The sequence below is a fragment of the Mya arenaria genome, chromosome 14 (assembly GCF_026914265.1).
Source record: "Mya arenaria isolate MELC-2E11 chromosome 14, ASM2691426v1".
NCBI classification, from domain to species: domain Eukaryota; kingdom Metazoa; phylum Mollusca; class Bivalvia; order Myida; family Myidae; genus Mya; species Mya arenaria.
In genome coordinates, this window is record NC_069135.1 from 53,654,006 (window position 1) to 53,665,775 (window position 11,770).

Consider the following 11,770-nt stretch of genomic DNA (forward strand, 5'->3'; position numbering starts at 1 on the left):
TAGTGCTGTTACGTGTTTAATAGCAGATTCTGAACAAATATGAAACCCATTTATGACACACACAAACACACACAAATTCACATGATATTGGTACGATTTGTAACAACAGATAACTTAACAACTTTACAAGCAGTTTGGAAATTCACATGGTAAATGTTTACAATTAGGCAATCTTAGTACACGTATATAGTGCACATTTACAAGCAATATAATTATACAATGTATGATATGATTTACTGTAAAGAAAGATGTCAATATTGTCTCCCCGTTTTCGTTTTCATTGTGGTTATTTAATTTCTGACCATCGTTTTTTTCTGAATTTATATCTCTTCTTGGTTTTTGATAGTAGAATAAAGCTTAAACTGGTGCTAGGGAGCTCGGAGTCGATTCTCATTTGTACACAGATAAGGACGTACAGGAAGAAGCAGTGGTAGTTGTTGGAGGCCTTAGACCACAGTTTTTTTACTATATATTATGCAAAAGCTACAGAAACAAGCTCAGTAGCAAACAGTTTAAACATAAACCCGGTTAGTGGCACTGGGCAAACACCAAAGACATAGAACACAAAATCACAATAACAAGAAACATAGAAGTACAAACAGCACAAAACTCCACAAACAGCACAGTGCATACATACTATATATATGAAAAATAGGTATGTTTATCAAGAATTGTTAGGTACCACCTTGGAACGGTCAGTAAAATGGAAATTTACTGGGGTTTAAACCAGTTTATGTGCACAAACCTCACTCTTATCATATGTTTCATATAGACACTAGCCTGGCTTTCCACTGAAATACAGTCACAATTGAAAAACTAGTCACCGGCTGCTGTAGAACAATCCAACACACATAATTTAATCACAAGGATACATAACGTTGATCAATTCAGCGTCTCGCAAAATTAAGTAGAAAAACATGACCCTGAGACACGAACCTTGATTTTCACTTTAAAACAGCCCCAATTAAAAATTCACAAGCAACTCGCTGCCAAAAAACAATTCTGTGTCTCACAAAATTACAAAGTTGAGAAGTAATACATGACGTAATAAGGCTACATCAACAACACATTTACAGAGTAACTATGATCAATGTTTTACAATACAGTGTAAAATTGTGTGTTATGTATTAACATCCGAATTTGGGTCAACGGGGGACAGATAATTGTTGTTTTGAGCCTGTAGGGCATAAAAAGAATGAAACAATACGACTTTAATAAGTATGTGTATTTTTAAATATAGTTTGATGTATGAGCGGTCTGTCCGTTTTGCTTTGTAAAGTTTGTGTCACTCGCTTAGACCTACCGTCTACTAGGCCTCGCATGGTTCCCAAACGCTGAATTCGCAAATGTGTGATGTATCGGCATATCTGGAACTCTTCCTTGTCCTTCTTAAACACCTCTGGAAACCTTCTCGACACTTCGAACCACATTGACATCGAAAAAAGTCGGCAATTCAAATTGTAATAGTCATTAAATTTTAAAGCCGAATGTTTAATTCGGGGCGGCTTCAGGATCTTCGGTAGACCTTTGGCAACTATTTGGTATGTTCAGGAACCCATCGCCATTAACTCGGCATCTTCGGAAATCCTTCTGTAAGGCTTCATAATCTTTGAGACATCCCTAGCGGTCCATGAAGGAAGCTGAAGCGTTGCCGAACGTCCCCGAAGAAAAACGAGTGAAATATGTTTGTTTCGCGCAAACTCGCGGACGCTATAACGATCATGTAAGAATGAAGACGCCGCTTGCCAGGAGAATGGATGCCAAGCAGGAGCCGTAATTCCTGAACTATAACATATAGACAGCAGAAGTGATGCCGTCAGTTTCGAATTGACAACATCGACATTTTTGTTGTGAATTAAACGCTTGGTGCGAGGCAAGGGCAAGTATTGTCATTCAATCACTCCTTCAATTCAGAATCATTAAAGATCTGGCAGTCTGATGCCCATGACCCCTAGGTCACATCAGTCAAACTTATAGTTTGCATCGACTAAAGCCATAAGGATTATGCTAAAGAAGTCCATGTTATTATGATTCAAACTTCCCGAGCCCTGTGGCTTCTTAATTGCCATGTATTTGCCATCGAGGGCACCAAGAGTATAGGACATGTTCCACCTTATCTCAAATTGGTAGGCCACTTCACTTCAGGCCTCTGGGTTATTTTGAATGACAAAAACTTCATCCTTATACTCCTGAAGCAGTGCAGTACACTCTTCTGTGTCGAAATGGCATACACATTCGGCGATCACACGAAAGTCAAACACTAAGAATGCGTCCCAAGATGCCTTGTACCTCAGCGTCATCGCAAGCTTTAGGTCAGCAGGAAGGGCGTTACGGAACCTGATGTCCTTTTTCTGAATGCGAGGCGTTTCACGCTGGAGTATGAAGTCAAACATTGTTGGCGTTATCCTCTAATACATTTTAGTAGGTGACATCTTCATCTCAGAGCTTCTGTACCAATGTATTGTACTGTCCATAATGAAGCCTCCTGTCGTCTGTGAGCCAGGGTCGGAACCACAATCGATGACGTCTTCTTCTTGTTCTCTGTCTCAAATACAGTGCCAAGGCGAGCATGGCATCCATTTCAGCTTGTGCATGGTGAATGCCTCCAGCATCGATGGTGTCCCACTAGGAACTGATAACAGAACAGTATTTCCGCATCGTTTATAAACCTCGACTCTCAAGTCTGCAACATTTTACAAATTCTGTCGCCAACGATTCGGCAACTCCTCAGCATGTTCTGCAATGTTACCGCAATCTTTCCGTACGATCTGGAAACATTTGGGAGCCAATTCCGGAACTGTCATTATCTTACGCGTCGCATGCGGCTACTTTGTAAAGGTTTCGGCGTTTACACCGCAACCTTTCGTATGCCATTCCGCAAATACATGTGAATTACATGCCGAAGGAGCCCGATGGCAAAGCTTCGCCCATTTATTGATTAATGATATATTGAAAAGGTTCCCGAAACTAGCAACATATTATCGGCAACCCTTCTGCAAAGCATCAGGGCTGTAGTGGGCGGCAGCTTAAGCAAGCGTCTGTTTTAGCCTGGCCTCTTGAAATAAGACTTTCGGCAACTCGGGCTGTCCTTCTAGTTCACATTGTTGTATTGATGCAAGAAAAAAGAGAGAGAAAAAGGATCATATATTGAAATATAAATTCACTTTGTGCGTTAAACCAGCATATCTGAATGATGTCGTGTATACCTCTACTTTAATTATCTATTTCACGACCACAAAACCACTTTGTTGATACTATCATTGCGGTGATTGAGATATTTCATGTGAATTAACCTCTAACTAATGGCACTTGGCATTTAAGTTTTATGTTGTAAAATATGAACGTTAAACAAAAAAGGACACGTTGTGGAAAAATGGACAATAAATACAATTTTCTGCTTTGTTAAACCATGTGTTTATATCTGTACATCTCAGGTGTATCTTTCATGATTTCAATTTCAAATATGTAAAACATAAACATCATAAAGAAATATTTTACGATTATAATTTCACATTATTGTATGCGGTTAAACGATACCTAAACTTGAGAAATCACTTAACAGTTTTGGTAGATCAGGCTAATTTTTAGCTCGTCTGATCTTCAAAGAAAACAATTTGGGCTATTGTGATGGCCTTGGATTCTTTCATCGAAGGTGTCGTCGGTGTTGTGCAAAACTTTAACCTTTGGTCATTCATATATCGTTCAATATCGTTCAAGGTATTCGAATGAAACTTTAGCATTATTGTTCAATGGTGAATTGACTGATTTGCACAGGAATGAACACAGGCCCAAATGTCTCGAAACTTTTTAAGCATAACAGGCTTAAGTTGCTTATTTCAATTAGAGAGAATACGTACTTGAATTGGATTTAAATAAATGAAAATGGATTATTCACAATAAATTATAAAGATAATTCCTCTCTATAGTATAAATAACTATTGAAAAACAAAATATTGAGCTCGGCTTTATCCTGTGACAAGGGACTTAAGAATATTCGAGAAATTTGGACCTGATTACCAGCGTTTAACGACCCCAACACCATATATGGGAGAACATATCCACTTGTCTACTCTACATAGGAACCTCATTCGAATAAAAGATATTTGTTATATAAGAGAAATAAAATTGGTTGAACATAAGCATTGAGTATTCGATGAAGTTGTGAAATCCCGCGTAGAACAAATAATGTGAAAATGTAAACAATAAATGCTTCGTTGTGTGTATGAGGTATATATGAATTAAGTACCGTGGTTGTCGCCGATGACGCTCTTTAGCAATATATATTACTGTGGCTTTTATAACTATTTGATTATGCCTGTTAACTGAATTAAACACACACACACACTCACACAGTTCGCTCCACGCCGCTCATGTTCCCTTTCTATAAAGACATTCTTGAAGAAAGATGGTTTCAGTGAAATATCATTTCAACAAGTGTGCACCAAATGCTAAATTTCACAGTGTCGTGGGAACGAAAGAAAACATAATTATATTTTTGGTGTTTATTATAAGCCTTAAAGGGATATAAATAGACAATTAAATGATTGGTTACAATTGACATTGCATTAGCTCCTACACTAGCATTTTTACAACAAACTTTAGATTTTCGTTTTTCTCGTTATGAGTTTTTAACTAAGACTCAATACTTAGTGAATATAGCAATAAACACATCGTTATCAATAAGTGTTGTGTTAACTAATGCAATATCACGTCTATCGGTTCGAAACGGGACTTTGTAAAAGCCAAAAAACAAAACGGTATAAATAAATATTTTGCTTGTTTTGTTAACCGTGATTATAATTGAAAAGAACAGAAAAAAAAATCCTATCAATTTTGGTTTTCTATTCAGTCATAAGAAAAACGAAAAAAGATTCAAATGTTCCTTTTTTGTTTTTTACTTTCAATTGTAAAAATCGAAAAACGAAAAGACGGTATATACACGATAGCTTGTTTTTTGTTTACATTTTGTAAATCGAAAAAAAAAACGAAAACGGTAAAAATAAATAGTTTTCTTGTTTTGTATTCCGTGGTTATAATTGTAGACCAGGAAAAGGAAAAAAAATCATTAAATTTTGTTTTTTTATTTAGTTATAAGAAAAACGAAAAATGATTTGTATGTTCCTTTTTCGTTTATTACTATCAATTATAAAAAACGAAAAACGAAAAGGCGGTATCTACACGGACCGATTTGGTGGTTTTAACCAGTTCCGAAACTTGCACTCAATTTTAATTGTTGTCAACTGTAAGCAAATCTGAACCTAAACATAAGATCCAAGTAAATAGATAACAATTAGTTTGTGTAAAAGAAAAACTCATTTGGGAAAAATATATTTTCCAAATTCACTACTTCGAAGTCGTCGAACCTCGTGTATTACTTCGAGATAAAGAACATTCGATATAACCGAAATACAAAACTAAACATGTCTAACTTCACCAGACGCATTCGGTTAAAGTTCGAAATAACCAAAACTTCGAGATAACACAGTTCGACATAGCGAGATTCGAGTGTTTAACGATTAAACAAGAGTGAGGTTGCGCACTCAACGAAAAAGTTAAAACCCTCATTAAGATCTTACTACGTTTTCACTTTTCACTGTGCCTAGCGGGTGTTTTCCCAGTTTTTATCACTAACGATTTTTCGTTTTTGGATTGTTTGTCCCTTCTTTTGTTTGTTTGACCGTGATGAATGTTACTTTGAAGCTACACTCTCACAGATTGACAATTTTGTCTTTTCTTGTCTTAGAATCAGCTAATTTTGGAATCAATACCTTCAAATCAGTCATATATTAAGATAATTAACTAAAGAACATATCTCATTTGTTTGGAAAACTGCCCCAAACTCATTTTAGTAACGCTTTAAGCCATAAAACATCAATTTCTGAACAAAAATATGAAAAACTGCGATCTGATCTTTTGTGGGTAGTCTTATATCACTGGTTTTCAGACATTTACAAAAAAAAGTCCCACTCCCAGACACAAAATAAAAAAGCCAAAACTGTCAATCTGTGAGAGTGCAGCTTTAAAGGGGCTCTCTCGTGTTTATAGACCAAAATTTAGTTTAGCACGCAATCCACCTGAAAAACTTATTTTATCAATGATATCGAAACTGCAGAAAAAATAATACAATAAAAGTATGAACAAATATTTTGGTTTTATTTGAGTGCAAACATACGCCGGCTAAATAAAAAAAAAAGCATTGAAAAACCTACGCATTTACCACTAAAGCACTACGATTATACAATAATGATGGATATTTGACCTTTTAACAATACATTGATAACATCACGTGATAATGTCAATAAACCAATCACGCAACAACGAAATCGCTGAAAGCCGTTAGTAACGCTATTGAAAAATGTGGTCTTAGAAGATGATATTTGAGCAAATATCAACATTTGCTGGAGGGTTCCAGCTGTCAGTATCTTAGTTTGAACACTCCTAATGAATTGCCACACTTTATTCCGTAATACAAAAGTGAATTTTACAAACCATGAACGAGTTCCTTGTAAGCCGCATAATATAGGTTGGTGCAAAATTAAAAAAAAATATACCTTCTGCATTTTTATGTTGAACTCAGTTGTCTTTTTTGATAAAAAACAAAAAAGCGAATGATTTTTGTACAGATAAAAATTATAAACCTTTACTCATATTATTTTTTAATAAATAGCTACGTAGCCACAACATACCCTGTTGAAAGTATCGCGAAATTATCCCTTATATTGTTTATCTGCTCACAAATTGGTTATGATCTTGTAATTTCCAAGTTTCCATTTTTTTTTATTAAAAATGTAACAATGTATTCAAAGCACATATTGAAGTTTTGTTGGACAAGAGGATTTTTTAATTAAATAAAAGTTTATTGCATGAATGTAAATACATTGTAACAATCAATACAACATAACCAGTTAAACATAGAATTTTAGACAAATAATGAAATATCAAACATGCAAAGGCATTGGGCCACAAGTTATACCAACATCAGTTACGGACCTCTCACAAGGGGAATCGATTGTCGAAAAGAAACACGTTTTCATTGTCATACAAAACACACAGTCACATATCTAAAAACCAAATCGTAATTATAATTAAGTATAAAACGATGTCAAACGGGATCAGATAATGCCATTACCTTGATCTATGTAGGAGTGGGTATGTTTGCAACAAGTCTTACGCTCCAAGGACAACCATTTTGGCCTTTTCCGATTTCCTTGATTGCCACAATTAGCATTTCCACGGACGACACTTCTCCGGGCCTTGGAATAGTTTCTTTATTAATTGCCAATTAAATGGCACATGTATCTCCTAATGGACTTCGTTGATCTTCAAAGTTTTTTATTCCTCATCATTTAGTTATGTTGAAACAGATATGATGATCCGATAAACACTGCCGTATTGGCCCCGCGTACGGTCACGAGGGATGTCTTTCCTTGAGTATAACTGACAAAATGGATTTGTAATATGTTAATACGCTTTTGAATTCTACTAATTTCAAAATGACATGCCTTTTTGGATCCAATATTAAAGGACGAGACGTGGGTTACAGCCGTTGTTATCATTTTCTGCTTCCGTCTGATCCGATTGTGCACGAATAATTGTGATAAAAAGGTAAACACACGTAATTATGGAATCATTTAATTAATGTATAGGATCTAATTCAAACTGAACCTAAGAAACATCAGGGACATCGATATAATGAACATTACACAGTCAAGCCCAGTAGTCGAACATGCAAAGATGAATCTTGTAAAAGATGCACTATTACTCCCAAATAAAATTTACCAATTAATACACTTGTTTTAATATACAAATAAGGATAAATAAATGTCGAAAACAACGGTTCTTACAAAGGATACCAGGATTAATTTGAAAGAAAGGTGTAAAGAGACATGGTTTTTCTACCTTATGAGACTATAGAAGTTCACAGTAATTCTTTTAGCATTCACCAATCATTTAATATTTTTGCATTTTCAGCTATTAAATACACGGTTACAATCTTGTTTTCAGTTATTGATATTTTCCATAAATGCATTTTTTGTAGGTAGTTAAAGGTTCATCACTCCAAATATATGTTTGTTATACATGTGAATGTATTGATTTTGAATAGTGTGTTACTTAAGAGAAACAATGCAGGGGCTCACATGACAATGAACAAGAGACACGAATGTATAAACACCACATAGACAAATATAAACACTGCACAGTGACCACACACGCATCAAAATAGCTTTACCGATAGCACACGTGATAACCCCCTTGGAACATAAATTGAAACACGATTTCACTGGGACAAGATTCTACTTGGGGCTTACACTAGTTCATTACTAGGTCAGTACCTCCCACTTGTACCAACATTAATCAACAAAGTATTTACAGTACGAGTATACGGCCACAAACGAAGGTCGGAAGACAGATGAACAAACTAAATATATAAAGCAAGATGTCTATTCATAGATATTGAGGTAGCGCCTTGGAACGGTCCATGAATATACTCAGGGTTTCACTCATTCATTCCGACCCTATGTCACATCAGGGACAACCTAGATAGCAATACAACAGATACTACTGGGACAAGCCAGTAAGCCTGAACGTTAACAAAAATCCTGTTTAAGGTGATAAAGGTGAAGGCCAAAAACATACCTTACAAAAAACAGCGGGCGCTACAAGTCATCAAACCTTACCCAACTATCAAACTGTCGTTAGGGTAACCGCTTTGATACAGTCATTGAACTCAGTTGGGTTTTTTATCCGGACAACTAGCTTTCAATTTACCACTTAGTCTACAGTCGGAACTCCTCGGCCATTTTTTATACAAAACTACCTTGGATGTATAGCGGTACATCAGTAGAAGTAGTTCGTTTTTGTTTTTTTTAATTATATCATCAATTAAATGTAGTGTTTTAGCTTGTATTTGTTGATCTAAGTTTAAATTGATTGCCAGTGAAGTGTGTTATTACAAACATAATTAAGATTCCCAAGAGTTAAGTCATTAAGTTAAACTGTTAAATTAAATTACTTCCCGATCTACTTGCAGCGGACTTAGAGTGTACCTATTTCGCAAATTGTAAACCGTCCATATACATCCGAGATTGTTTTCGATAAAAATGGCCGAGGAGCTCCGAATGCTTTTCTACTGTATTGCCATTATAACATTACTTCACATCACTCAGTTCAAAAATGTATATATAGTCATGAAGTTACATGCACACGGTATGGAACTAAAGAAAAGGAGAAACAACACTTCACCGTGACAGCATTTACACTAGTATCAAATGAGATTTCGAACATGTGCATTACAGATATGCAAAACTGTATATAAAAAATAATCATCATCATTTTGTCAAGTTTATATTTATAAAGGGACAAACCTCACATTCAGATTGGCAACATGCATATCTATAGGACAGTATATAGCCATAGGCAGTCAAATGTATAAAACTGTTTATTTGGTAAGGGCAAGGTTATCCGAAATTGTAATTGATTGGTCAAAAATTACCCAAGAATCATCATAAACCAACCAATCAAATTATTTGATATAAATAATAGCCAAGAGATAACATGTTGACAACTTCACAAAATTTTATAGAAATAGCTGCAGACATAAACAAGAACATACTGCGCAAACATATTTAAATTGTGAATTTTTACAAAAAAACTTCTATAATATTTTTTCTTCAGTAATTAAGTTAATCCCATCATTAATTGCTAAAGTTATTGTGATGCGTGTGTGGTGTCTGTGTGGTGTTTGTTCGTGTGTCTGTGGTATTTGTTCGTGTGTATGTGGTGTTTGTTCGTGTGTATGTGGTGTTTGTTCGTGTGTCTGTGGTGTTTGTTCGTGTGTATGTGGTGTTTGTTAGTGTGTATGTGGTGTTTGTTCGTGTGTCTGTGGTGTTTGTTCGTGTGACTGTGGTGTTTGTTCGTGTGTCTGTGGTGTTTGTTCGTGTGTATGTGGTGTTTGTTCGTGTGTATGTGGTGTTTGTTCGTGTGTCTGCGGTGTTTGTTCGTGTGTCTGTGGTGTTTGTACGTGTGTATGTGGTGTTTGTTCGTGTGTATGAGGTGTTTGTTCGTGTGTCTGTGGTGTTTGTTCGTGTGTCTGTGTGGTGTTTGTTCGTGTGTCTGTGGTGTTTGTTCGTGTGTATGTGGTGTTTGTACGTGTGTCTGTGGTGTTTGTTCGTGTGTCTCTGGTGTTTGTTCGTGTGTATGTGGTGTTTGTTCGTGTGTATGCGGTGTTTGTTCGTGTGTCTGTGGTGTTTGTTCGTGTGTCTGTGGTGTTTGTTCGTGTGTATGTGGTGTTTGTTCGTGTGTCTGTGGTGTTGGTTCGTGTGAATGTGGTGTTTGTTCGTGTGTCTGTGGTGTTGGTTCGTGTGTCTGTGGTGTTTGTTCGTGTGTATGTGGTGTTTTTTCGTGTGTCTGCGGTGTTTATTCGTGTGTCTGTGGTGTTTGTACGTGTGTATGTGGTGTTTGTTCGTGTGTATGAGGTGTTTGTTCGTGTGTATGTGGTGTTTGTTCGTGTGTCTGTGGTGTTTGTTCGTGTGTCTGTGGTGTTTGCTCGTGTGTCTGTGGTGTTTGTTCGTGTGTATGAGGTGTTTGTTCGTGTGTATGAGGTTTTTGTTCGTGTGTCTGTGGTGTTTGTTCGTGTGTATGAGGTGTTTGTTCGTGTGTCTGTGGTGTTTGTTCGTGTGTAAGTGGTGTTTGTTTGTGTGTGTGTGGTGTTTGTACGTGTGTATGTGGTGTTTGTTCGTGTGAATGTGGTGTTTGTACGTGTGTCTGTGGTGTTTGTTCGTGTGTCTGTGGTGTTTGTTCGTGTGTGTGTGTGTGTGTGTGTGTGTGTGGTATTTGTTCGTGTGTCTGTGGTGTTTGTTCGTGTGTCTGTGGTGTTTGTTCGTGTGTCTGTGGTGTTTGTTCGTGTGTCTGTGGTGTTTGTTCGTGTGTTTGTGGTGTTTGTTCGTGTGTCTGTGGTGTTTGTTCGTGTGTATGTGGTGTTTGTTCTTGTGTCTGTGGTGTTTGTTCGTGTGTCTGTGGTGTTTGTTCGTGTGTCTGTGGTGTTTGTTCGTGTGTATGTGGTGTTTGTTCGTGCGTATGTGGTGATTGTTCGTGTGTCTGTGGTGTTTGTTCGTGTGTATGTGGTGTCTGTTTGTGTGTATGTGGTGTTTGTTCGTGTGTATGTGGTGTTTGTTCGTGTGTATGTGGTGTTTGTTCGTGTGTATGAGGTGTTGTGTGTCTGTGGTGTTTGTTCGTGTGTATGTGGTGTTTGTTCGTGTGTATGTGGTGATTGTTTGTGTGTATGTAGTGTTTGTTCGTGTGTCTGTGTTGTGTTTGTTCGTGTGTATGTGGTGTTTGTTCGTGTGTATGTGGTGTTTGTTCGTGTGTCTGTGGTGTTTGTTCGTGTGACTGTGGTGTTTGTGTGTGTGTATGTGGTGTTTGTTCGTGTGTATGTGGTGTTTTTTCGTGTGTATGTGGTGTTTGTTCGTGTGTCTGTGGTGTCTGTTCGTGTGTCTGTGGTGTCTGTTCGTGTGCATGTGGTGTTTGTTTGTGTGTATGTGGTGTTTGTTCGTGTGTATGTGGTGTTTGTTCGTGTGTATGTGGTGTTTGTTCGTGTGTATGTGGTGTTTGTTCGTGTGTATGTGGTGTTTGTTCGTGTGCATGTGGTGTTTGTTCGTGTGTATGTGGTGTTTGTTCGTGTGTTTGTGGTGTTTGTACGTGTGTATGTGGTGTTTGTTCGTTTGTGTCTCTAGTTATGTGTCTTTTTGTGGCTCTTGCGTTGTTTACCTGC

At 36.9% G+C, this 11,770-nt stretch overlaps 1 protein-coding gene across 1 annotated transcript; it reads right to left on the reverse strand.

The window, feature by feature from the left end:
* Positions 1–2,141: 2,141 nt before the first annotated feature.
* On the reverse strand, positions 2,142–10,768 carry LOC128216250 (translation initiation factor IF-2-like; the record flags this gene model as incomplete). The annotated part of the gene is made up of 2 exons (XM_052922819.1): positions 2,142–2,372; positions 10,277–10,768. Coding segments are annotated over 2 exons (723 nt in total), but the record flags the coding sequence as incomplete, so codon positions are not given.
* Between the last annotated feature and the right edge of the window lie 1,002 nt (positions 10,769–11,770).